Raw genomic sequence first — 27,946 nt, forward strand, 5'->3', positions numbered from 1 at the left:
TGTGAGTACTCCTCTCCAACAGAACACAGTGGCTGCAAGTGGTCTCCAGCCCAGCCACTTGCTCTGAGGTCTGTGTACACCCGGCAGGGGTCGGAAGAGACAGGGTAACGTCCCCTTTGTGCTCATCATCAAAGAGCCATCACCCAACACAGGTCCAAGAGGTTCCTTCCCCCATGGTGAAATATGCCCCTTGGACAGAACAGAACCGCTGGAAGAATTTAATCTTTACCATTTATTATTTTTGTTTGGACAACATATATACATATGTACAAAATACCTACTGTCAGAATCCTCTTTGATAATTTCATTTGATTTACAAAAACGGGACAGCAAAATAACTTAGGTCACTAAGACTGTACAAAAATAAAACTGATTAAACAGTTGTAAAGATCAGTATCTTACAGTGTTACAGATCATTCATCCGTGATGAAAGAACATCTCAATCTATCCAGAGTGATGAGTACTGTGCTAAATCTATCTGCAAACTGACAAACTAATCAGTTTCTGTAATTATAACTACCAAATATAATTCTCAAAAGAAGCATGATGTAGAGCTAGACCTTAAAGCCAGGGCATCAGTCCACAATGGTAAGAGCTTTCTTCATCCCTAACCCAGGAGAGGAGATATCTTAACTCTAAAACTAGTAAATTTTCCAGAATATGACAACTACTTACAGTATTAGATAAAACAGCTTTTCTCTCTTTTAAACACCTGCGATAGTCTTTCAAAAATTCAGTTTGGTTAAAAAAGTAAACAAAAATTACTATCCTGCATTTGGATTTTCACAAGTTAAATCCATGGTCTTTTTAATATAAAAAGTAATTATTTCATAGTTTTAGTGTTCAACGAACTCTCGTAGTCCTATTTGAACCATACCTTGATAGTAAATCTAATTAGAATGCTGGTTCCTGTTTTGTGACGTTTTAAAACAGGATTTATCACAAAGAATAAAAAGCCTTGAGTTTACATGTTACGTTACTAGAACATAGAAGAGAATATCAAATGTGTGTTTGTCAACAACTTGAAAAGGCAAGTAGCAACTCTTTTGGGAAGTAAATTGTGCATTTTTTTAAACAAGTTGCTGCAATTATATCCATCGAAGTGCTTGACAAAAGCCCCATTTCGATTTACTCCCGTATACTATAAAGATTGTCTTTCACTGACTTCAGTTCCTGCGTTGCTTTCTGTGAGGGAAAGTTGAGTTTTTTTACAAGTTAGCAAGTTGCTAGGCAACCTCCAACTCCTCACTCACTAAAAGGCAGCCAGAGTGTTCCAAGCAGACCCTTCCTTGAGCTCAGTAAGAAATAGGCAGCCTAACCTATTTCGTATGGAAGAACAGATGTCCTTAAAACTGATTTTGGACACAGAAATTAAAATTTGGTTTAAAACAAGCGTTTCAAAAATCTGAAACAGAGGTAGAAAGTGTTCTTTATTTTTCCTGACATGTTTTCTCACGAGAAAACACTTTCCTTTTTTAGCCCATGGACTGCTCCCAGTCCCTAATGTTAAAAGCAGTTCTCTTTATAGAACTACTAATACAACTACGTTGGTTAAACAAAACCAAAAAAAGAAAAAAAAAAAAAAAAAAAGGAAAGCAACAACAACACGGTGCTCGTGATGGCTGTTGTGCTGAACGGAGTCAGCCGCGGCCCTGCGCGTCAGAGGAGCGAGTGTCAGCCGGCACGCTGAGTTCACTGGTAGGTAGGCGCCCTGCGCTGACACGACACGCGGGCCAGCACATGGAGAACCAGAGTGCACCGGAGCTCCCTGTATGTAATTATCAGATGACATCGTCAGAAAGCGTGACTTCTGAAGACGAAAAAAATGTAAACATTTCCCCATGATCACGGCTGACTCCCTTCACTGGAGGTTGGTTTTTTTTTTTTTTTCTTTTTGTTTTTAGCTATGAAAACTCAGTTCGCTGTTCTGACCACTCTAAAGGCCAGAATTAGGTTTTCGGGTAAATGGCATGTAGGATGTAGTGGTTTTAGGCCATGGTAGACACCTAGATGCAAGAGAGACAGTGGTGAGGCTACCGGTGTAACAGACACAGCCGTGTGACTCCACTCTTGTGCATTCCATTTGCCTGCCTTCTCCAAGAGGGACTCTGTTGCAGAGTCACCAAGATAAGTTTCCCTGGGTGCTTTCTCCCTAGGGAGTTTCCTTCTCTCTCCCTGTGTCAGCTCCCTCTCCTTGGACACTGCTCTCGCCCCTGGAAGTGGCATTTTTGTCGGACCACAGGAAAGAAACCAACAAGCCTTTTCCCCAAACAATCGGTGTTCCCAGAGCTAGTGGCTGTTTCACACCCATTCCAGTAGCACCCAACAGAGGCAAAAGCCCTCTCTCTTAGTGACATCATGGTACACTAAGATGATGCTAACCAAAAGGACAGGAAAATTTGGAAAAGTTAATAGAGTTAAAATGCTTTCTTTTTTTCTTCTTCTTCTTCTTTTTTTTTTTTTGTAGTTCTTAAAACACTACCCCTCCTTCTCCTTTAGCGCCCGTTGTCTTGAATCTGCCCTCACATCTCTGCCAGGATGTCTTAGGGAAACGTGTATACTGTAAAAGACGCAGATTATAACGTGGTGCCAAACAGAAAGCCTGCTTCTATCTTCAAAGCATGTATTTAACGTATTCATCCTCTGCATTAAGAAATAAAAGTGCAGCTTACGCTGGGGAAGTCCAAGTCCTACAAAGCAAGGGTTCAAAGTCCCGGACTTGGTGCGGCCCGGCCCAGGTCTGCCTTGAGCGGTACAAACCCCGGCTCTGCTCCCCCGCGGCGACCTAAGTGATGCTGTGTTCAAGTCTCAGGATGACAGAGCATGCTGCAGCAGATGCGCTCCTGCTCGCATAAGGACAGCTGTGCTATGGCGTGTGGTGTGGTTGCGTGTTTGTTTCTGAAATCTCCACAGTTCACGTGATTCAAGAGTGGTTTTGCTAATAAACAAACTGAAGCACACTCGTCATGACATTTAAAAGGTAACAAAAACACTTCCGAGAGACAGCAAGCAAAAAGGGCCCCAGGTCACCGTGCGCGCGTGGTGTCGCCGCTGAGCGCACCCAGTCCGAAGTTATGTACACCGGTGTGGCCTCGCCCCTCCCCAACCCCGCCCCGGGCAGGGGGGGACAGGAAAGGAGAAAACACCGAGGCCGGCCGCGTTTGCCCTCCCTCCCGCAGTCAGAGACGGGCGCTGAGAGCTGCCTCTGCGAGGGGACCCAGCGCTGACGCTGATCTCGGGCTACAGTGTGCTTTTGAGAAACCACGCAGGGAGGAGGCAGTCGGGGACGCGCGGCTTCCTGGGCGGCCAGTGAGCCTCGTGGTGGTGGTGGTGGTGGTGGTGGGGAGGAAGGGCTTGGTTGCCACAGGTCCGTGGGTCTCCGGGGAGTAGCTGTGTCCTCTTGGGGCAGGGGCCGTCCGTCCGTCCCTCCCTGGCTGCCGCGGGGCTGGCGGGCAGGGGAGCGCCTCACAAAGCATTGGCCAGCGCCTTTTTCGACCGCTTGATCATGCTGGGGTGGAACTCGGTGTGGCGCCGGGCGTGCTTGGTGAGGTGGTCGCTGCGCATGAAGCGCTTCTCGCACAGCGGGCAGCGGAACTGCTTCTCGCCCGTGTGCGTCCGGTAGTGGCGGGTCAGCTCGTCCGAGCGCGAGAACTTTTTAAGGCAGTCTGGCCACGTGCAGGGGAAGGGCCGCTCACCTAGGAGAGACGCGGGACACAGGTTAGCAAGCACGCGAGGGGAACCGGGCAAGCCCTGAGCCTCAAAGGCTCCATCTCTTGCAGGTGAGGGATCCGGGATGAGCTCTGCCTCCCAATCCCGATCGCCCCCGGTGAAACCCCAGTTCTGGAACCTGCAAGTCCTGCACCCCAGCACGTGACTCTATTTGGAGACAGGGTCTTTAAAAGAGTTCATTGCCAGTCCATGAGGTCTTTGGGGGGTGGTCTTGCGTCCAATGGCTGGTGTTGGGGTGAGATTAGGACACAAACATGCGAACATCAGGAAAGGTTGTGGGAAGACCCGGCCAGAAGGTGGCCATCTACACTCCTGAAGCCAGCCCTGCCCGTGCTTGCACTGGATCGCCAGTCTGTAGCAGTGCCTGTGCCCAAGCCACCCAAGTTACTGATGCCAGCCAACTCATCGGGCGGGACACTGCACCTGTTCTATGCCACTAAGTAAATGAGCGTGCTGTTTTGTGCCCATTGGGTTTTACTCTGCTGAGCTGCCAGTGTGAGCTCTCAGGGGTCCGTGTGGCTGAGCCCTGGTATGGCCGGGATGGAAGGTGACTGGGCAGGGAGGGCTGTGGCCACTCCGCACCTCTGGGCAAAGGCTCCGGGGACCTGACTGAACAGCCTGGCTTGGTCTTGAGCATCTCTGTCACTCTTTCGGTAATTTTAAATCCTATTGTGTTCACACAACCTTGTCCTCTTGACATGTAATAATCCCGTAAGTATCTGAAGACAGCTAGAGTGTGTTCTGCTAATCTTCTCCAGACTAAGCAATGGCAGATTCTTCCATAGTCTTCCCAAGAGGAGAACTAACATTATTACAGTAACATGTTAGATACAGCGCTAACGGCTTCTCACTGCATTATCTCACTGAATTCTCACAGCCACGCCACAAGATAGCTCCATTTTACAGATGAGAAAATGGAGGCTGGGAGGGTCAGATGGTTTCCTCAGGGCCAAATGATGAGAAAGCAGAGCCACACCCTGGCTTTGACTGCTGGACTGCACGGCCTGCCCCTGGGCCCTCATTGTCCCACCTCCCCTGGGTTGTGAGGACTTGACACTATTTCCACATGCTCCTCCCCGCCCCTTCCACCTGCTTCCCACGGATTCTTGCTTCTGTCTTTGCATCTCGAGCATGCAGCCACGTGCTGCCTAGCCACACACGTTCACGCGGGGGGAGGACACGCGAGGGGAGGACACATGAGCAGAAAAGCAGGAGAGCTGCTTCAGACGAGAGCTTCCCTTGCCTGCCTGCTCTTCACACCTTTCTGAGCACAGCCAGGAGCAGCTGCTCCGCAGGCTCCGGCGCCCACGGAGCTCTCCAGACACTCTTGGGTAGGTGTGAGCAGTGCATGTTTTCTCACTCCTGTCCCGCCTTCCTGGAACCCAAAGAGAGAGTGCAGAGGCTGGGAGCTGTCCAGCACGGCGCATCTGAGTCATCCCCAAATTCTTTTTCACCTAGCTTCTCTTAACCTGCGCTGATGGATAAGTTGTCAAAATAAGGACAAAACCAAACCAACCAACTGTGGCACCTTTGTGATAGCCTACACATGACCAAGACTGTGTTCTCTAAGCAGAGTAGTGTTCTAATACCCTGGACAGCCTGCTTGTTCTTGCGGGAGACCCCGTGTGGGAAAACAAATGTGTGGCAGTGGATGCTGCACCTGCAGATCTTGGTATAAATTCCCTGAGCTCTGGGCTGAGAAGCTGTGGCAGCAACAGGTGATAGCAAACCAATGGGGAGTCAGGCCTAGCCCAGGGGGATGAGCATGAAGACTTTCCTGCAAGGGGCCAAAAAAGGAAGAAGAAGAAAAAAATGTCCTCAAAACCACTCAACAATCTATGGTATTGGAAATTAAACTTCTGCAACTTGTGTTCTGAATTAGATGCCACCAAGGTCCCCTCCTCGAACCCCCATTCAGTGTCTCTGGGGGAAATGTTCTAAGCGTGTCATATTAAAAATTAATGACAGGCCAGAGTTCACAGAGTGATAAGCTGCAAAAGCCAAGCCCCAACAAAACACAAAGCCTCTCTTCTCTCGTCTTGGGAACCCTCTCCCCACTGCTGTATGACACGGAGGTGAAGACAACAGGGACAAGGGAGAGCTCAGGGTTTTCTCAACGCTCCTAAGCGCAGAAGCCCATCAGAAGGGGTTTTCTTGGAAGAATGGTAATATGGCTGAGCTTACCTGATGGCACATGCTCATTTCTTTCAAGTGAATTTAAAAGGATCCATATCCATTGAGGGAATGGACCAGAAGACCACTCTCTGGTGGGCTGGGCTGGAACAGATCACGTCCAGAAATGACAGACGTGACAGTCAGAGGGAAGCTGCGAAGGCTGAGTCAGCTGCGGGTACAGGAGACTGCTCCATGTCAGCTTCTAACCATTTCAAGAACATCTGCCTGGAGCTGAGCTGCAACTACCAAAGCCCCAGGACTGTCTTCATTTCATTTCATTTTATTAGGATTATTTGGAAAAACATGAGGAACTCTCTGTAGGGGATTGACATAAGGGATTAGCCCAACTACCCAATCCACCAGCCACCTGTGGCTTGTCATGAACTAAGAATGCTCAATCCCATCCTTATTTTTGGTTTTTAACAAATGGTTTGAAAAGAAAAAAAAAATCAAAAGATTATTTTGTGATAGGACAAAGTGATATGAAAATGAAAATTTCACATCCATCTATAAAGCTGCATTAGAAACAGCCACACTTGGCCGGCACCATGGCTTAACAGGCTAATCCTCCGCCTGGCGGCGCTGGCACACCGGGTTCTAGTCCCGGTTGGGGCTCCGGATTCTATCCCGGTTGCCCCTCTTCCAGGCCAGCTCTCTGCTATGGCCCGGGAAGGCAGTGGAGGATGGCCCAAGTGCTTGGGCCCTGCACCCGCATGGGAGACCAGAAGAAGCACCTGGCTCCTGGCTTCGGATCAGCGTGGTGAGCCGGCCGCAGCGGCCATTGGAGGGTGTTCCAACGGCAAAAAGGAAGACCTTTCTCTCTCTCTCTCTATCCACTCTGCCTGTCAAAAAAAAAAAAGTAACAGCCACACTCGTTACATGTCATGTATGGCTGCTTTTTGTTGCTACAATGGAAGTGTTGAACAGCTGCACCCAAGTCTGTATGGCCCACAGAGCTGAATTATCTGGCCCTTAACAGCACATTGGCTGACCGCTAATTTTTTTTTTTTTTTTTTTTTTTTTTTTTGGACAGGCAGAGTTAGTGAGAGAGAGACAGAAAGGTCTTCCTTCCAGTGGTTCACCCCCCAAATGGCCGCTACAGCCGGTACGCTGTGCCAATCCAAGGCCAGGAGCCAGGTGCCTCCTCCTGGTCTCCCATGCGGGTGCAGGGCCCAAGCACTTGGGCCATCCTCCACTGCCTTCCTGGGCCATAGCAGAGAGCTGGACTGGAAGAGGAGCAGCCAGGACAGAATCCGGCGCCCCAACCAGGACTAGAACCTGGGGTGCTGGCGCCACAGGTGGAGGATTAGCCTAGTGAGCTTCGGCGCTGGCTGGCTGACTGCTAATCTTAATCAGAGGACCTGAATTTCCACCTGGTGTACACCAGAGACTGCAAAGTCAAGGTCTTCAAGAGCCAGATAAAAATGCCAGGTGTGGGCCGGCGCCGCGGCTCAGTAGGCTAATCCTCCGCCTTGCGGCGCTGGCACACCGGGTTCTGGTCCTGGTCAGGGCACCGATCCTGTCCTGGTTGCCCCTCTTCCAGGCCAGCTCTCTGCTGTGGCCAGGGAGTGCAGTGGAGGATGGTCCAAGTTCTTGGGCCCTGCACCCCATGGGAGACCAGGATAAGCACCTGGCTCCTGCCATCGGAATGGCGCGGTGCTCCGGCCGCAGCGTGCCTACCACGGCGGCCATTGGAGGGTGAACCAACGGCAAAAGGAAGACGTTTCTCTCTGTCTCTCTCTCAGTGTCCACTCTGCCTGTCTCAAAAAAAAAAAAAAAAATGCCAGGTGTGTTAGTCATGGGTTGTGTTGGAATCCATGGTCTACTGAGGAAGCACACACTTCCAACGCTTGATGCAACACGGCGCAGCCGTGCAGTGTGTGTGTGTGTGTGTGTGTGCAGGCTGCACCCTGCTGGCAGACCCACACTGTGAAGTTCACCTCTGTAACCCAGCGCAGAACTCATGGACAGCTCCCGTGAGACACAGTCCGGCCTGTCGGTGAATGACGGCCATGTAGGGTAACACCTAGAGAAAGATGCCTAAGAAAAGTGAGGCATGAGAAATCTTGCGCAGAGAGGAACAGATATGATCTGCAAGGAGAAAAGAAAGACCCAGGGAGACTGGGACTCAGCCTGTGCTCCCGCAGCCAGGAGGAAACCAAGTGAGGCCCACTCTTTCAGCTCAGTGCCTGGGGCCAGAGAATGGTCACACGGCAGCATGCTGGACAAGTTATATGGCAAAGCAAGGATCAAGTAGAGGCCCTTCAGCAGCCTGTCTTTAGCCTTAATGAAGAGTTAGCATCCGCCTGAGGGGAGGGAGGGGGAGAGAGAGAGGCTTGTACCAGTGCTTTATTTCTGGCCTTCACAGGAAAACACACCCGGAGGCAGCGACACAATAAACTCCGCTTTACTGGAGCAGGGCTGTTAACAGCACAAGTTTCTCCGAGTTCTCATTATTTATACACTGTTCCCCGCCCCTACCAGCAAGCAAAGCACCTCTTGCAGACAGACTCAGTGCAGAGCACAAAATAAACCTGATCCAAAAAAGCTCCTGCGCAGCACACCAAATAGGTAGAGGACTTTGTCTGCACAGACAGATGGGCCCCCGAGCTCTCCTGGGCTTACTGTGGTTGGGTGCAAGGGAAGGGGTACGGGGCCTGCTGGCCAAGGGCTCACCCTCTCAGCACACCCAGAGGCTCCCTGCACTTGAGAGGGTGCCTCCTCTCGGCTGGCAATGAGTGAATGCCACCGAGCAAGCTACTGCTTTTCGGGGAAGTCCTGAAATGAAGAGTGGGAGCTCTTCACGGAGAAGACAGGAGTGGGGCCTTGGCAAGAGCAGGGCTTTTCCCTGGATGTGCCCAACCCTCTGCAGGCTCCCCAGGGTGCAGAGAGGTCTTCTTCCTGGTCCTCATCTCAGGTCCCTGCCCTCAGTGCTGCTCTCTTCCCACCGCCCTGCTTCTCCTCATCTTCTGGCTCCCCAGTCCATGTAAGGATCTAGAAAGGTCTAAGCTTAATTGAGAAGGGAAGGTTAAAAATACAAAACCAAAAAAGCTTCTATTGTTTCTAGCAAAAGTAAGCCAATCTGGCCAAAAAGACAAAAATTTTTTTTAAAAAATCTCAGGGAATTAGGCTTCTTTTTCAGAACAGAACTGGAAAAGCGTCAATTAAGAATCATAGCTTCCCACAGATGCACAAAATCAAGGCTGCTTATTGAGGAATGTTGGTGTTTTTTGATTGCAAAAAAAAAAAAAAGCCACTAGGATCCACAGATAAAAGGATAATTTGATTTTAGGAAATCATATTGATATTATTTCCATTTTAGCAGGCTAATCACAGGTCCACACTCCCCTTTGTCATGACAGATGCAAAAGAGCATTTGATAAAACTGAACATCCATCTCTAAGAAAAGCTTCTAGGAAAACAGAAGAATTAAGTCTTGGGCTGGCGTTGTAGCATACTGGGTAAGCCCACCGCCCGGGACACTGGCATCACATATGGGCTCCGGTTCATTCCCCAGCTGCTCCATTTTGACCCAGTTCCCTGCTAATGCGTCTGGGGAAGCAGTAGAAGATGGTGCAAGTGCTTGGCCCCTGCTACCCAGGTGGGAGACCTAGAAGCTCCTGGCTTTGGCCTGGCCAGGAGCCCTGGCTGTTGTGGTCATCTGGGGAGTGAACCAGCAGATGGAAAATCTCTCCCTCTCTCTATAACTCTTGCAAATAAAATAATCTTTTTTAAAAAAGAATTCTTTCACAGGACCAACATATAGATGTGAAACTGTTCCTCAGCAAGGTGTGGAACAGAGCACAGGTGGCACTCCTCTGGAAGGCAGGCCCAGAGCGTGAGTGGGCACCCCTGCCCATCACAGTCAAGACCACGCAGGAAATGCTAGGCAGTGGCGAAGATTTTTTTTTTAAAGCACATAGTGGGAAGGCTGTTGATTTACCTTTCTATCTGGAACATCCAAGATAAATTTGGAAACCTCCCATAGACTCAAAGTGCATTCATAGATATAAGTACACAAAAGAGCAACAATTTTCTTTCTTTCTTTCTTTCTTTCTTTTTTTTTTTTTTTTTTTTTTTTTACAGGCAGAGTGGATAGTGAGAGAGAGAGACAGAGAGAAAGGTCTTCCTTGGTTCACCCTCCAATGGCCACTGCGGCCGGCGCATCTTGCTGATCCGAAGCCAGGAGCCAGGTACTTCTCCTGGTCTCCCATGCGGGTGCAGGGCCCAAGCACTTGGGCCATCCTCCACTGCCTTCCCGGGCCATAGCAGAGAGCTGGCCTGGAAGAGGGGCAACCGGGATAGAATCCGGCGCCCCGACCGGGACTAGAACCCAGTGTGCTGGCGCCGCAAGGCAGAGGATTAGCCTGTTAAGCCATGGCGCCGGCCAACAATTTTCTTATATGCCAGCCATAACCAGTTTGGATAAGCCTAACAATCAAAGTTCAGGACCCATATGAAGAAAACCATAAAACCTTGATGTCAAGAAAAGGAGTGAACAGAAGGATTCTCATGTGCCTGGATGTTAAGACTGAACCGTGTAGACGTGGCAGTTCTGTACAAATTCATCTATGAAATTCTCACACTGGAAGAACTTCTTTGTAACTCAACAGTTATTTTTGAAGTTCATTTGGAAGAATAAATATGCTCAACTTGCCAAGAAAATTTTGTGAAAGAACAAATAATTAAGTGAGCACTTGGAATACTAGTTATTAAAATTTATTATTAAAGCCGTAATAATTAAGATAGTGAGATACCAGCACAGCAAATGACAAATCAGTGGAACAGAACAGAGTCTGAAAATAAACTTAAGGACCTGTAGGGATTTAGTATGTGGTAAATGAGGTATTTCAAATCAACGAAGCAAAAGATGTTTAATTCAATAAAATGGCACAGACATCATGTAAAAAATGTGAATTTGGATCACTATCTTATATTTTTCACTTAAATGAATTCCAAATGGGCTATAAATGTAAATGTAAAAAATAAAACCATAAAGGTAAAAGAAAGTGGTTTATATTTTTAGAGTTCCAGAATGGAGATAGCCTTCTAAACAGGAAACCAGAAGCTACATCCTAGTAGAAGAATAATTCTGAATACATAGCAATGTTAAACTTCTGGCATGGCAAAACATATATTTGTAGAAGTAAAAAATATTGAGGACCAAAACAATAACCTAATAAAAGAAACCACAGCATATGACAAAAGGGTAAAATCTATAATACGAAAAGGACACTTGCAAATCAAGATGAATAACCCAATGTAATAAAGTCAGCAAGTATGAAAATAAGCAATTTATAAAATAAGTACTATTGACCAAAAGATAAATGTATGAAAATATATTCAGTCTCGCAAGTAATCAAAACATGCCCATTAAGATACCAGGGAGATAGCTCTGAGGCTGGTACAATTGTCTAAACCTGTTCAGACCTAACCATGGCTGGGACTCCTAACTGACCCAGGGCAATATTCTTCTGGGATTCATTTTTGGTAATAATTAACTTGGTAATAATTAGATGGGACATGAAAACATGCATGGAAACCAGCACTACTTATGAGCTAAAAGCTGGTAACAATTTAAATGTCCAACAATAAGGAGTTACATTAATACACCATAGTGCATGCACATAGTAGAATAGCAAGCTAAAAAGGCACTAGAGAAGGCATTCGATCATTGATCTCAAACAGCAGTTCATGTATGTGAGTATCTATGGAGAGAAGAACTCCTGGAGGCCTATGAACTTGGACACATCATGAGAAGTGGCTCTCTGTGGGTGAAAGGATAACCAACTTCTTGCAGTTTTTCTCTATATTTTCTGATTTTTTTAAAACAGTGCACACATTTAATTTTAATTTTTTTTTTTTTAATTTGAGAGGTATAGTTACAGAGAGAGAAGACAGAGAAGGGTCTTCTGTCCACTGGTTCACTCCCCAAATGGCCTCAACGGCTACAGCTGAGCTGATTTAAAGCCAGGAGCCAGGAGCTTCTTCTGGTCTCCCACATGGGTGCAGGAGCCCAAGGGCTTGGGCCATCTTCCACTGCCTTCCCAGGCCATAGTAGAGAGCTGGATCGGACGAGGAGCAGGAGAGACATGAACTGGTGCCCATATGGATGTTGGCGCCATGGCAGAGGTTTAGCTTACTATGCCACACCACGGGCCCCCACGTATTTCTTGTTTAATGAAGAAAGAGGAAAAGTTATTTTTACATCAGAAAAAATTATTACAGAAAAGAAGGATGCATCTGAGTTTAAATTATTCTGCAAATGGGTTGATCTGGAATAGATTCCAGGGCCTGTGTCTGCAGCAGCGATTAACACGCCACTTGCAGGGCTGGCACTGTGGCGTAGCAGGTAAAGCTTCTGCCTGTGGTCCCAGCATTCCATATGGGTGCTGGTTTGAGTCATGGCTGCTCTACTTCTGATCTAGCTCCCTTCTAATGTGCCTGGGAAAGCAGCAGAAGATAGCCCAAGTGTTTGGGCTGCTGTACCCATGTGGGAGACTCAGAAGAAGCTCCTGGCTCCTGGCTTCATTCAGACTGGCCCAGCCCTGGCCATTGCAGCCACTTGGGGAGTGAACCAGTGGGTGGAAGGTCTCTCTCTCTCTCTCTCTCTCTCTCTGTAACTCTGCCTTTCAAATAAATAAATCTTAAAAAAAAAAAAAAAGGTACTGCTTGCAGTGTTCATAACCTGTGTTGTTGGAGCATCTGCATTTGAATTCCTGGCTCTGCTTCCAATTCCAGCTTCCTGCTAATGGTGCACCTCAGTAGACAGCGAATGATGGTCAAATGCTTGGGTCCCTGCCACCCACATGGGAGACCTGGGTGGTGTTTCCGACTCATAGCTTCAGCCTGGCCCAGACTCAGCTATTATGCACATTTAGAGAGTGAACCAGCAGATGGAAGATCAGTCTACCCCTCCCCCTTTTCAATAAAATGAAAAGAAATATATTTCACCAATAGGCTACACCGGCTAAGCCGGGATGGGGGTGTGTATGATTGCCTTCCTGCTGGGAGACTGCTTGGATACTCCGGGTGTCCAAGTCCAAAGAAGAGTCATTCTGCTTCCTTCCACAACAAATTGTTAGAAAGTAAAAAACCTTCTGAGCATGCTACATTTATTTTCTCTCTCCTCCCTCTCTCCTCTCCTCCTTTTTCCATATGTGAAAGGGAAGTGGCCCACACAAGGACAGATAGAACTGTTCCTTTGGAAGTGGAATTACACAAACAGCAATGGAGTGTGCTTCTTAGGAAGCAGGTGAGAGGAGCAGGATTACGAAGAGCTGCAAAGATCAGAAGCCCATAAAGCATTCCTCATAGACAAAGCTAGAAGGGCATGTGGCACACAAACCTACCCAGACCCCAAGCCTCTGGCACCCCTCTGCCCATCACCATCTGGCCTCCCTCCCCACCAGAAAGCAACGTCAACTTGCAGGTGCAAAATGTGAGCGTTTCCATTTTTCTCATTCTCCATCCCCCTTACATGGGAAATTGCCAATACACAAGACAGAAGAGGTGAATAGGCCCTCTCTCAAGATGGAGGAATCCACATTTTCCTGCATAATCCATCTAGATTAACACTGCACTCAAAAACCAGGAAGTAAAAAGCCTCCTGTTTGCCAGAACTATTGCTACACATGAAGATGTTCTGAACAAAGAACAAGGCCTGATAGGCTTGGAAGGAAGAATCCTGCCTCAGTGCTGTCCCATCCCATTACCATCTGTTCCTGACCTCAAGCTGACTCTTTCCTGGGATCTAGAATCCTTTCATAGCATATGTGCTGAGATAACGGAGTCACCCTAGAGCCTGGACTTCAGATTTCCCATCCTGGTCCGTGTGGATCATGGAACACCGCTGGTGCTACAGCTCAGGCTCTGAAATGGGAGGTGGCATGCCCCTGCACTGTCTAAATGCAGCAGTGCCTCACTGAAGCACGCTGTTATGTAGGAAGTGAGCCTTTGACGGTATCGCTGGCACAGCCTCCCCAGCTTCAGCTGGTCTGTGAGATAGCTCATGAGGTCCCAGCAGACCTCACAACAACAGATTCTTCACTGGGTTCTCCACTCAGCAACAGCTCTGTGTTGATACTCGTTTCTGTGGTCCCTATCTTAGACGTGCTGAATGCAGGGTGGAAAGCAAACCGCAGCCCTGCAGTGTAGACTTTCAACACAACCATAGTTTGCAAAAAGACAACATGTACATTAGAGTCACGGAATTTAAGAGTCGGATGAAATTTCAGCAATCCTCCAAAGGCGCAGCAGTAAGAAGTGACCTCCCCATGGCCACACGAGGCCAGGCCTAGATTAGCTAATTCCCAGGGCAGTGTTACTCTTGCCTCTCCCGATTCATCTGTGGGAAAGATAAATAGTAAATAAATAATTCACCAGGCACAGGCACTGAACATCGAATAAAATATCAACGCTTAACAGAAAACTATCCTGAAAACATAGATGCTTTGAATTTTTGTGTTTTTGGTGATTTTTAGGAGCCCTGAATTCACAACAGTCTTGGTTTCGCCAACTGGGAAGATGGATGACTTGCCCCAGGATATGCTGCACAGGCATGTGAACCAGATGAAAACCACTTTTCAAATCCCCCCTTCAGCTTGGCACACAAAACAAGACTGTGCATGCAGGAAGAGCCAAGGCCCAGCTAAAAGCAGAGAGAACCTCTCCCAGTGAGCTCTGCTCGCTGCCCCCTCCCAGGCCCTTCCTTCCTGCCTTGAGGACAGCAGACAGCACTGAGACAAGTGGCTTTGCAGAACAGCTTCCAAATAGCATCTCTAAAATGCGGGTCCTTCCAAGTCAAGCCTTTGGATTTTCCAGAGCTTCCCACCACTGTGGGGCAGAGAGACAGAGATGTGGAGCAGCCAGGTTTAAGAGTACAGATGCACCCTGAGGTGCTGTGATTCCACTCAACAATGGTTTGACATTACGATGGTGCACTAGCAATCAGCATTCAGTAAGAAAGCTCTACTTTAAGTTTTGAATTTTCACCTTTCCCTGCGCTCGTAATATGTGCTGTGATCCAGTCAGCCCAGAGATCAGGAGGGGACAATCTGACATTTTACAGCATGCTGTGTTGCTAAGCTATGGGGTCTGGTAGCTTAGGGGGATTCAATGCATTCTCCACTTAACAATGTTTTCAATTTACATTGTAAGTCGAGGAACACCTGTGTAGAATGCCCTGCGCTCCTTCCTCTCCTTGGAGAAATGGACTTGGGAAGGTCCCTGAGGAGCATCCACCATGGCCTGGCATGGGTAAGTCCCTCCCAGGAGGTCTCCCCAACAGTGGCACCTGAGGCGGGTAGCTGTAGCCCAAAGGGGTCTTAGAGCATGATTCAAAGATCTGCATCCTTCCAAAAGTAGGGTTGGGCAAAGGACTGGCTGTTCCTCGTGTCTGACCCCAAAACCATGCTGTTGGGAGAATTCTTCCAAAAGACTGAGTCACAGTGCAAGGATCTAGCACCTGGAGCCACTGTGCAGAGCATGTCAGCAAGTGAGGGTGGTGACACGCGCATACACACAGCATCCCAGGGGAGAGCACCAGGTCAACGGATGGCACACAGCAAGGAAAGTCCTGCTGTGATGCAAAGCAACAGGTGAGCCCGTTAGCCATCACTCCCAGGAGAAAGAAGGACATAGGCCTCAAAGCAGAGCAAGAGTCCTGGTTTTGCACACATGCATCCAAAAGAGAATAAAATAGAATACAGAAATGACTGAAAGACCCTGAACTGCCATGATCAAGGATGTCTCCAACAGCAGAAATGAAGACGGACAGCTGCTTAGCAAACACGTACTCTACCTACCTGTCAGCTGGGTTGCAACACCTGTAAGGACTCAGGGTGACTGGAGATGCCACTATAGCCAAGTGTCTCCAGCTCCTGACCTCAATTCAATCTCTGCACACTACCAAAATTCTCCCAACAGCATGGTTTTGGGCTCAGACACAAGGAACAGCCAGTCCTTTGCCCAACCCTACTTTTGGAAGGATGGAGATCTTTGAATCATGCTCTAAGACCCCTTTGGGCTACAGCTACCCGCCTCAGGTGCCATTGTTGGGGAGACCTCCTGGGAGGGACTTACCCATGCCAGGCCATGGTGGATGCTCCTCAGGGACCTTCCCAAGTCCATTTCTCCAAGGAGAGGAAGGAGCGCAGGGCATTCTACACAGGTGTTCCTACCAGACCCCATAGCTTAGCAACACAGCATGTTGTAGGATATACCAGAATTTGGCTGTGAGGAACAAAAATGTTACTCACACAGGCCACCTGGGTCATCATCAAAGAGTTTCGCATGCTTCAGCCCCTATACTCCTAGGATGGAGTGATCTACTCATTCACTTGGCTTGGTGTTCATCCCCCAAAACCACAAAGCACTGTAGGTCTGAGACCTCAGAGGAGGAATGCAGCCTGCCTTGGGCAGTATTTCAAAAGCTGGGCGCAAGGGAAGAAATGACTCAGGTTAGGGGAAATAGCACGTGTTCTTTCCTTCATGCTGGGAACCCTTGCTTCAGTGGGATAGTGCTTCCCAGACAGACTTTCTGTGGCAACACAGAAGAGGGAAAACCAGCTGTTTGGCTGACATCCTTATTTTCATTAAAACGGCAATGGTACAAAAGCTATGGTAGAATTATGGTAGCATGGGGGTTTAGTTACTTTTATGTGTTTTTTGGTAAGTTATTTTTAAGTTCTCTTGGCCTCTTCCGATGTATTAAGGCATTTTTGCTGAGTATTGTACGCACTACATAGACTTCTGAATCCCAGTGGGAAATGCTATATAAACAGCTCATCTTTGCATAGACCAGGCCTTTATCTATTTATTACCACACAGGGAAATAAATGTTCTTATAAGTGAGCTTCAGGTCTCCAGGCATTAGAATGGAGAGACTGGCATAAAGAGCAGGTGAATGGCTCTGGAGTGAATGCTGCTGTCACACAAGGGGACTGCAGAGAGTTCATGGAAAAAATGGCATGAAAAGGTTCATTTTGGTGTAAAACATTTTGAAATCCATGCATGGTGGTTTTTATAATACATATTCTCCATGTACTTTTTGAAGACCTTTCGTACTTGTTTTGTAGAAGGCTTCTGCTGCTAGCTTCTTGATCACCCACTCCAGCGATGCGGTAGAGTAGGCGATAAACTCGTCTATTTCCTGCAAGGACACTTTTCCCGCTTACTTAAGCCCATATTTTAGGTCGGGCTCCAGAAATACTTCATGGGTCTTTCCCTTCAAATGGAAGAAAAATATGGAGGAGAAAACATCATCATACCACTTTCTCTTTCATTCTGTTACCATCTGCTGTTTGGAGTATCGTCGTCATGGTTATAATTGGGCTGTCAGGTTGAACAGGTGTTGGTTTTCCCTGTCTAGTAGGTATTCCCTTGTGTGGGCAACAAACAGCAAATCCTGACTTTCTTTTGGGTGGCAACTCTGTCCTCACTCTGACCCCAGTGGAAATTGGGGGTGGGGGTGGGACAGCCCCATATCTCCAGACTCAGAGGTTGGCTGTGGCCCAGTCATGCCACAGTTGACATATTTCAAGTTGAACACACAGTTTAGATCAGTCATGGAGCTTCAAGCCTGGGACTTCTGATGGAGTCACTGGAAGTGGCAAAATATCTTTCCATGGGGCTTGCTGAATTGGAAAGAATGTTGAGTCTGGTGCCACTGGCAGCCATGTTACCATCATTCTTTCCTTCCACCATGAAGGAAGCCAGAGCAAAAGATAGCAAGGCCAACCCACAAAGAGGGACACTGAGCACTTGTATTCAGAGGTACCTGAAATGCCAGTCACCCCTAGGTGTATTGTAAGTTGAACCAACAGAGTTCTACTTTTAATCAAGCCAGGCTAAATTTGGATTCTGTTGTTTGCAACCAAGAGTCCTGATGAAGGCTGCTGTGAATCCACAGCTGGGTTCTTGCTCAGTTGGAACAAAGCAGTTTCTGGGTAACTACAGAAAATACACAGTAGGGGTGGTCAGTGGTCAGAGTCCAGGACTTCTGATGACTCTCCTAAACAGCTTCTATGAAAACTGTCCACAAGCTAGAGAGAGAACAGAAGAGAAGACAGCTAAAGACTAAGGGCTTGAGGCAGTTGTTGAGGCACAGAGGGTTAAGCTACCAGTTGGGATGCCCACATTTCATATAATTTACAACCATATTGGAGTCCTGGCTACTCTGCTTTCAACCCACCTTCCTGTTAATGTGCCTGAGAAGGCAGCAGATGATATAGCTCTTTAATTTGAGTCCCTGCCACCAAACTAGGAGACCTGGTTGGGGCTCCTGGCTTTACCTTTATCCAGAACTCACTGTTGGAGGCCTTCGGGGAATGAACCAGCAGATGCAAGATATTCTCCCTCATTCTCTCTGTCACTCTGACTTTTAAATAAAGAAAATCTTTAAAAATAATAAGACTATAGCTTTGGAGCCTAATTCAAGATAGAGCCATGTACAATACAGGATCTCCTCCAGCTGGCAGAAACTCAAAGGGTCTAGGTTAAGAACCATTCACATACAACTCCAAGCACTGGAAACACACCAGCAAATGTTTTGGACTGGGTTAACCCACTCCAGGTCTCCTTCTTCCTATTGCATGAGAATAACAGAACCTATCTATCACATAGGATGCTGTGAGTTTAAAAGTGACAGAAGGGACAGGCATGTGGCTAAGCCTTGGGACACCTGCGTCCCCTATCAGAATGCCTGTAATTAATTCTCGCCTCCACCTCTGCTTCTAATTTTTTTTTTTAAAAGATTTTATTTACTTATTTGAGATACATTGTTACAGACAGTAAGAGGGAAAGACAGAGAGGAAGGTCTTCCATCTTCTGGTCCACTTCCCATATGGCAATAGCTGCAGCTGGGCAGGTAGGGAGTCAGAAGCTTCTTCTGGGTCTCCCACACTGGTTCAGGGCCCAAGCATCCAGGCCATCTTCTACTGCTTTTCCAGGCCATAGCAGTAGAGCTGAAACAGGAGTATCCAGGACTAGAACTGGTGTCCATATGGGATGCTGGTGCCGCAGGCAGAGGATTAACTTACTGAGCCACAGTGCCGGCCCCACACCTCTGCTTCTAATCCAACTTCCTGCTAACAGACCCAGGAGGCAGCAGATGATGACTATCTGTCTTCCCAATGAATATGGTTGGCAATGCACATAGACCAGTTAGCTTAGAACCTACCATGTAAATATTTGATGTTACCATTTTCATGAATGTTTACAAAATTCAATGTTCACTATCAGCATTTAGCACATCTTTTTTGCAACGTAACAGTCAATAAATATTACTTAAAACAAAACTGGATTAAGCTGGAATTCTAAACAAATATTCTCAAGTGCTTCTGGACCTTGTAATGTCAATTATTTTCATTATGCTAACAGTTATAGGGATAGAATGCTAAATTCTTTAAATACTTCATCTGAGTTAAGCCTGTTAACAACTCTGTGCTCATATCATTACCTAGCACCATTTTACAGATGGGAAAACTAAGGCTAGTGAGGTAAGTACTGCCTGAGTGGCAGAGGCTGGATTCAAACCCACATAGGAGGGATCCAAAAGTCTGTGCTCTGATCAGTCTACCGACAGCCTCTCTGGGTACAGCTCTCTTGGGACTCTCAGATTCCAGTTCTTTCATGCAGCCCAGTCTGCTCATTACCGGGTCCATAATGAGTGTGAGTGAGTCAGGCTTTATTCTTTTCTGCCTGCCTATGTGGGCACAGAAGGCTCCCTGGAAGGGAGGGGTGGTGAGACCTTCCCCCACTCCTATTTCTTTGAGTCAAGATCTTGCTCCAAAAATTATCGTCCTTTTTAAGAGAGGATTCTTGTGTCCATCGTCTATGCCACTGGTTCCCATCTGAGTTCCAAGCAGGTCTTCCAGGGCAGTACTCACTTCTACAACCATCATCTCAGCTTGGAAAAATGTTCAGACTTCACTGAACACAAAACACCGCTTCGGGCATTTCAAATCCTGGTCATCAATTTTGGATGGCTTAAGCTCTCTCTTTATTTTAATCTACTTAAATAATGTCCTCACTTTTACAAGGCTCAATCTGGTAGGGGATGAGAGAGGATGAATTCCATTCTCCTGTTCACATTTGTGATCATTCTCCATTTCATTAAAAAAAAAAAAATTCTGAGGTCACGGCTCTCAGAGTGGATGGGGAGCCAGCTGGTTCTTGCAGCTCTAGAACGCTGAGATGTCTGATCCACACTCCCACTTGCCATCCTAAGTCTGATTTCTCTCCTGCTGAATTGGGATGGAAAGGGCAGCCTGCAGGCACAGCACTGTCAACACAGGGGTTAGGCACTAATGGAAAAGAATGCCTGGGAAGGTCCCACACCTAGAAAAATGCTTGCATCTGCCTCCCCACCAAGGACTGCACTCCCTATGAATAATCATGTTAGTCCTATTATTTGCTGAGGGGACTGCTTCGGGGCTGTGATAAGACAAATGTTTACTCTTGGCCTTAATGCACCAAAAGGTATTAAAATTTCAGGAGGACTCCAGGAAGGGAGGAGTAGGAATCCTCCTAGCAGCCTGGGGCAGTTCCAGAGAGCAGAGGCCACCCCGGCTGACTCCACCTCTGCCCTTTCCCTTGATTCGTTCCCTGAAGCAGCTCTTCAAGCCAAGGTTAAAATAGAACAAAGCAAAAACAGGGTTAGCCACACACTGAAACCCTCAGGAGGGGAAGGGGGAGAAGGAAGTGCAAATGAAGCAAGAAGGAAGTATCTACACAGGCCAGCTGGAAGACCGAGGCTTTGGCAGTTTCCACTCAGAACCATCCCAAGTACCGGGTGCCCTCGCGTGCTGCCACGGAAACACAGAGGCTCTGGGAGAGACGTGCTGTGCCCAGAGTCACGCGCTACGCTGCCAAGCCCCCCAGAATGTTTACAGGGAACAATCCCCACGGCAGGAGGGGGTGAGGCGGAAAGGGCACATGCCTTCCAGGCAACATGATGGATGTGATGACCTCTCAAGGTCATGTCCAACCTCCAAGTTCTATTCCGCAGACAAGGAACACCTGCTACCACCAAGGGCTCTGAGTTAGGCCAGGGCCCGTGACTAACGTCCAAGAAAAAGCAGGCTGGGGAGAAGGCCAGGGTGGCTCAGGGAGCACCCAAAGAGGATCTGACGTCTTTGCCGGTTTCACCATCTGTAGGGCTTTTTTCCTTCTTCCTTTGGTCCCTCCTATTTGCGTGTGTTGCATGGAAACAGAAAGTGCCTTTGTACCAATTACTAGGCACTCAGCTTACGCTCTGCAGTGGGCGCACTGGGGTGGCGGCAGAAATGGCAGGAAAAGGTGGGCGGGTCGGCTGTGGAGGAGGCTCCTAGCAGGGAGGCACACTGGAGCTTTTGCTCCAAGCCAGAGAGAGGGAGAAATGAAGCAACTGGAAGATTTGGAAGTCAAGGCTAACACAAGACTAGGATGTTTTTCCTGTTTGAATCAAGAGTGCTCCCTGAGGGGCGGCACTCAGAAATCAGACAGATGCACTGGAAAGCAGGTTCCCAGCACTGCTCCCCAGGTTGTTGGAGGGGCTCCCCAGAGAGCGAATCCTGGACCAGCTTGCGGCCACTTTGAACTTAACTCAGGCAACCCATTGTCAGCCCCTTTGCCAGTGTCACGGGAAGTTTGTCCCTGGGAAGTGCGGTCTGGGAAGTTCCCACAGAAGTGGCAGCATGACGCATTCTGGGGATCAGCGTCAGCAACTGAGAGTGGAATGTAAAGCTGACCCTGAGGTTCACAGCCCGGGAACTCCTCCCTCAGGTTACAGCTCTGCGTCTGGGGGTAAATGGGGTGTCTCCACTCAAACTGCAGCACCTCCTTCCCCCAGCCGGGAGCCCACCCACAGCTCTCCCTTCTCTTCTCACCACCCACGGGAGGTTTCAGAGCCAAAGCAAAGGAAACAACGTGTGTACTCTGTCATTTCACTCCACTTGCGCCTTCTATGGTGAAACTGCCTCCTGCCAACAGCAGAGGATTCTCCGAGGCAGCACCCCTTGGACTCTGCTGGGCAGGCAGAGGGAGGACCACCAGGGGCTGACATGAAAGGAGGAAGACCAGCCCCTGGTCCTGCAGGTCCCCAACAGTCTCCATCCCCAGGGAAGATCTCAGCAGGGGGCCATCTTTCCCTGGCTGCCTTCAAGGGAGTTTTAGCTCCTTATCCAGAAACCAAATGCAAGCCATCCTGGAAATCCATGCTGCTCTTAAGCAACCTATCCTCTGAGGCCACAAGCCTTCTGCACGCAGCCCTGCTCTCTAATAGGACACTGGAGACTGGCCCGGACTTCCCACTGGGGTGGGATAGAGCAAGGTGATCCTCACCCCGGGGGCAAAGTGTGCTTCTCTGGTGAATGAAGAAGTCTACGCCATCACAGTGGACTGTGGCTTTCTACATGGGATTGCCCCTAACAGCTCTACAGTGTGTCTGTGGCTGTAGGCTTTACAGCGTCCGGAGAGGAGGCAGTTACAACAGCAAAAAACAGCTCCATCTCCCTAAGGGGATGATGGGGAGAAAAGGTAGAAAGTGTTAGCTGTGCAAGCCCCACTCTGGCTTCAGCGTGTGAGGTTATAAAGGCCTTTCCTTGTCACTTTGGGGAGCCTTCTGGAAAGAATGGGCCAGAGAGAGGCACAAGGCCTCTGATCCAGTGTTGAAGAGAAGAGGAGGTGCAAAGGCCCTGGGCAGGGCTGCTGAGGCCCTCAATCTAAGGCCTGAGGCCAAAGCAAGCCCTTGCTGTGGCCTTGAAGTTCTGCCTCCCTGGTAACAATGGAAGTAGGTCCTTTGCACACCCTGGAGACACTACTCTTCTAACCAGCCAGTAGACTCCAAATCTCTCTGCAGTGATTCAGAAAGAAGAGTGCAAGAGGCACAGAGCAAGCTGGTACCTGTGTAATCAAGAGCTCCCACCTAAGCTGGAGTGAGCCAGTGATGCACACTGCTAGAGAGGCCGAGGAATCCCTTTCCCACACTGGAAGGCGACTTGGACCTTGGAAGTTCACCCAGGGCCCTTCCACAAGTATCCCAGCAAATGTTCCGACTGGACAAGGGGAACCAGAAGTGGCCACTTGGGACTTCTGTAGCTCTCCTCTCTCCCTTTGCCTTATGTGAGCTTGCTTTTGCTCTATTTTAAGAACTGTTGGCTTTTCAAATTCTCCTATGGAACAGGGAGTGTGATGCTTGGGGCTTGGGGCTTTCTGGTTTTTCCAAATACTGTAACCAATGTCATCAAACTCAACCCACTGTCACTACTTAAGGGCAGTTGACTTAAAGGCCTCCAAAAGAGGGGGAAAGAAAATATTCTTTGGCACGGAAACAAGATGAGTCCTAAGGCTTTGGTCAGTGGGACATCAAGGCAGCGTGACTACATTTGCCTATTTCGATGACTTCTGATCTGGAGTTAGAACGCAGTCATTTCCTCCCCAAAGGAGATGCCTCTAAGATGTGCAGGGGTTCCACAAAATCAAGAGGCTTGGATAAAGTATTACACTTGCAAATAATAGTCTTGCTGTATTTTCATAGGAAGTCCTCTAGGAGGCCTAATTGTTGACCAGAAACAAATGCCCAGAAGGGAACAGGGAAAAGAGTGCCTGGGCTGTACTTCTGTAAAAATTCTTCTTCAGATTAACAGTGGATCTAGCACTTCCTTAGAAAAGATGTGGAAAAAGGAACTGACTGTGTCATTTGAAATATAAACAAACATACTGTAAGCTACCATGTTTCCTAACTCCCTGGACACCCTGTATTTTACACACAAGCTATAAAACCGCACCTTTCTCAAGTGTGTAGATCCTACTAGGTGCTTTACAGACTGTTATCTTTGCACAAGAACCGCTGGTTTTAGGATAATGTCCCTTTCTTCTTGGATTAAGAAACTGAGGTGCAAAGAAAGTAGGGGTTCCAAACTTAAATGCCAATAGGGACCATGTCAATGACTAAGATTGGGGTAATACCCCACACAAAGAGCGACGGAGTCAAGCCAGTCCTTAGTAGGCGGGGACTCAGGCCCTGTAGGGCCAGATCTTTCCACTTTTCCAGAGAAGCCAGAAATCCGGATTCAGGCTGAAATGCTGATTTTAGATACAAATGCTTATAAACCCTGGAAAGCAAATTCAGCAGCAGGCACCCAGTTTGCAAACTAGGAGTGAAAGTAACTTGCTTAGGGTTCCACCCCTGGAAAAAGAGTAGGGCAAATGAGAACCCAGCTCAGCTGACTTCAACTGTTGTCTTTTTGCTTAGGCCACTAGAGAAGTGGCTGCACTGAAATAAGCGAAAATTTGTTTCAGTGACTCAACTCCCAAAGCCACTGGTCTCAGCATCTAGTGGCAACTGTGTGAGGCCTTCTGAGGAAGTAAGCAGCAGGAAGGGTTCTTGAGGGAAGGCTGAACAGCCAGCACTGAGCAAGGGGGTGTGGCTGAGCTCCGAGCTCTCAAAATCTGCACGGAATGCAGATTTCCCAAATGTGTCCCTGGCTACCTTCTGGATTCAATGCCAGTAGAAAGTCAGGAAGCTCCTTACACTGCCCAAACACAACTCTAACTGGGAGCTGTTACCTGAAACTTGGAAATGCAGAGACCCCCACCAGTCTCTATCTGCAGAGTGCTCAACACAGGCCTCCTCTAGCAGGAACATGCTGCTAACTGTCCTTATAGAGGCTGAGGTCTCTGTTCCACAAGGCATGGGAATTACGGCCCCCTTCTCCAGCAGAAACGAGACACCTGTAATCACCATGCCACTAGTTCCAAAAGGCTGGCTGTAGCTTTTAGAGCAGGGTGAACGCGCCACTTGCTTCCCCACTCCTGACTGCTGTAAAAGGTGCTCCCGAAACAGCTGAGCCGACTGTGCCTCATGGAGAACTGAAGAGCTGCACGCATGCACGCACACAGAAGCAGCCATTTCTAGAAACGCCTGAGAAAAGCCCTCAGAACGCTGGCAATGCTACGCCTGAGCTGGACAGAGCTCAGGGCGGCACTGCAGGCCTTCCAGCTGCACGACTGGGCAGCTCCCTGAAGGAGAAAATGCCATTGCTCAAGGTGGCAGTGGGTGTCAGTGTGAGCCACTGAACTCCCGGGAACATGGCTGACACAGGCAGGCCCGCCCAACAGCTGTGGGTGAGTAACACCCTCCAGAGGATACACCCCCTTCAGCCCCAAAGCCCTGCGAAAGGTCACACCCCCCAGCCCCCACTGCAGGCCCCAACTTTCAAAGGGGCTGCTTTCTGGCAACCTAGAGAGCGACCCCAAACAGAACCTGACCTTGCCCTGATCATGGGGGAAATGCAGCTTTATTGCCGTGCCAGCCACCAGCCACCTCCACAGAAACCATCCTCCAAAGGAAATCAAAGAGGAGAGGCAGCTATGTGGCCATGGCCGTTCTTTGGCAGAATAAAAACCAAAGCAAACCGACCCCCCAACCTCAACTCCCACCCCCAGGCATTATTTTAAAACCAGAGGCTCAGGGCCTCCTCTTCCAAACACCAACCTCTTACAGCAAAAACCTGCAACACCACCCCCACACCAGCACGTCCACACGGCCTCACAGGTCACGCCCCATGCCACCAGATCAGAATAGCAGTTTTGTAAAGGAACCTTCCTAAGGGCGGGCCGCACGTCGGAAGGGAACGCTTTCCAACTTGTGTTGCGCACCTGAAAGCAGACCAACAGACGGGCAGGCAAGGTCTCCACACTATTTTAGACCACAGATGCCTTTCCAGCCACGGTCCTGCCGTCAGGATCTGAGCGCGACCCTGCCCCAGGCCTCCAGAACCGCCTGCCACTGGTGTGCGCTCGGGAGAGCCTTGACCTCCGCGCTAGCCGCCCTCGGTGGGGGTGGACGGTGCGAAGTGGACATGGCAAACAGAAGGGGCTCTGAAATCTCGCTTCCTAGGCAAGCCAACTAGTCCTGAAGTTAACCCGCCAGCCATTGCCCGGTGGACCCCTCCCACCTCCCACCCCCGCTGCTTTCAGCAGTGTTATTTTCAACCTCTCAGGGGACTCTTGGCCAAATTTAAAACCACCTTGGCAAGCCCTGAGAAGTAGCGGGCGCCCAATCCAGGAGTCCTCCCTCGGCCTTCCCTAAAAGGCTCCGCGGCAGGCGTGCCGCTTGCCGCCCCCACCCCCACCCCCAGGCTTCGGGCCCCTTCGCGGCAAACCCCACCGGGGCAGGAAACCCAAGATGCGCCACCCGACTTCCCCGCCGCCAGCGTCTCCCCAAGGTGGCGCGGCCCCGCCGCCGCGGGGTACGGAGTCCCGGGGGCGGGGCGGGGTAGGGGAGGGGCGGGCGCCACTCCCCGCCGAACCACGCACGGCCCTCGCTCGGCCCGCCACTTCGGGGCTCTCCGGGGCTTCTGGGGCCGAGGGTAGGGTGGGAGTGGGGGTGGGGGGGGGACAATTAAGAAGAAGACAGCGAGCTTCCCGCCTCCGCACGGCTTGATCACTTAAAGCGCTAGGGCAGCAGCCGGTCCAAAAACGGGTGCACCCTCCTCTGGGCCGAGAGGCGCGCGCTCCGCGCCCGGGGCCGCCGCCCGGCCGGCCGAAGGTTAGCTAACCCCAGAGGTCGGGGGTGGGGGGAGAGGGCGAAGCCGCTAACCTGTGTGCACTCGGTAATGGGCTTTGAGATGGGAGGATTTTCCGTAGACTTTCCCACAGCCGCTGTAGGGGCACTTGTGCCTCTTTTCGGAGGCGTGTTTCCCCTTCGCAGCCACTCCGGCGTGGAGGAGGGAGAGCGGGCTGGGCGCGCTGCCAGGTTCCTGTCTCTCCTCGGGGCTGTGGGAAGGACTCGACCCAGATTCGGTGGTCACGTCGCTCTCGGAGCCCAAATCCTCATCGGGGCTCTCCAGACTGTCGCTGCACACCGAGGGGGTCTGCATGGGCCGGTACTTGTTCAGGTCCAACAAGCTCTTGGCGATGGTGACCAGCGTGCAGTAATCCTTCCAGGTGTCCCCCGGGTCACCGTGCTCCTTGGTCACCTCCCGCTCAGGTAGTCGCAGCCGCTCGGCGTCCGGAGCGCCCCCGTGCTCCGGCACCGCAGCGCGGTTCGAAATGGAAACCAGACACTGGGCAGCCACGAAGTCCATGTAGGCGGCCGCGGACATGGTGCGGGCGACGGCACAGCCCCGGCGGCGCGGGCCAAACTTGGCGGTGGCTGCGGAGCTTCGGCTCGCCCTGCCCCTGGCCTCGGACGACGAGCGCGGCGCGGCGCGGCGCGGCGGCCAAGGGGGCGGGGGCGCGGGGCGCTTCCGACTCGCAGGAGCGCCGAGCCGACCTCAGCCCCTCATCTTTACGTAACCGGCAGCGCCTCCGCACGCAGCATCCACCGCCCCGGGCTCCTCCGCCGCGCCGGGCGCGGTCCCCCCCGACGGGGCGCGCCGGGGCTCCCTTGGAAAGATGCCACACGTGGCGGTCGCAAGTTGATCCGACCGCAGGCGCCCCCCGAGGCGCCGGGAGGGGAAGCTGCAGCAGCGGCACACGCCCTCGGCCGCCTCTCCGTCGAGCCCAAGGCCCCGCACCCTCAGCCCACCACGCCGACGCGGGTGGCGAGGGCCGCGCCGGGCGCCGGCTCTAGGAGACACTCTTCCCCCAGCCCAGGGACGGCGTCTGAGCCCCGGCTCCGGCCGCTCCGCACCGTTCCGGCATTCTCTTGCTCAGTAACAATTTCGCAGAATCCCATCACGTCACAATCCAAACCCCCTCCCATTGGCCAGCGGGGAGGGTGATTCAACTCTGTTTACTTTCTCCCCCTGCCAGTCAGAAGGGCCCTTCGGAGGAGAGGTGCGTCTCGAACCGAGGCGTGCGGCCAATCCGACTGTTCCGTGCCGGTGCCTCGTGCTACCCCGACAGCCTCCGACGCTGACATTTAAAAGGGTAACAGCCGGGCGGCAGCACCGGAGCGGCCGCCCCTCGCGGGCCGCGCCTCGCCGTCCGGCGGCCGGGCCGGGCTTCCCGGCTCACGGGCCCCCGGCTGGCGGAGCGTCGGGACGCGTCTCCGCCGGCCACTCGCGCGCGTTCCCGTGACGGAACGAGAACCCCGGGCCCCGCGTGTCCAGCT

General features: G+C 50.2%; 1 protein-coding gene across 1 annotated transcript; it reads right to left on the reverse strand.

Annotated features, from left to right (window-relative positions):
- Positions 1-223: 223 nt before the first annotated feature.
- On the reverse strand, positions 224-27,709 carry KLF9 (KLF transcription factor 9). Its single transcript, XM_062208399.1, has 2 exons — positions 26,489-27,709; positions 224-3,695 (listed from the first exon to the last, which is right to left on the reverse strand). The coding sequence occupies exons 1-2, from the start codon at positions 26,991-26,993 to the stop codon at positions 3,466-3,468; spliced, it is 735 nt and encodes a 244-aa protein (XP_062064383.1). The 5' UTR covers positions 26,994-27,709; the 3' UTR covers positions 224-3,465.
- Between the last annotated feature and the right edge of the window lie 237 nt (positions 27,710-27,946).

Source organism: Lepus europaeus, chromosome 12, assembly GCF_033115175.1.
Source record: "Lepus europaeus isolate LE1 chromosome 12, mLepTim1.pri, whole genome shotgun sequence".
Lineage (NCBI taxonomy): Eukaryota > Metazoa > Chordata > Mammalia > Lagomorpha > Leporidae > Lepus > Lepus europaeus.

What these genes read in the sequence shown, in the direction of transcription:
- KLF9 (XM_062208399.1), bottom strand. Translation starts at nt 26,993, where the DNA reads ATGTCCGCGGCCGCCTACATGGACTTCGTGGCTGCCCAGTGTCTGGTT. An exon ending in CCATTACCGAGTGCACACAG is followed by an intron (nt 3,696 to 26,488) that starts GTTAGCGGCTTC and finishes CGTCTCTCCTAG; the next exon opens with GTGAGCGGCCCTTCCCCTGC.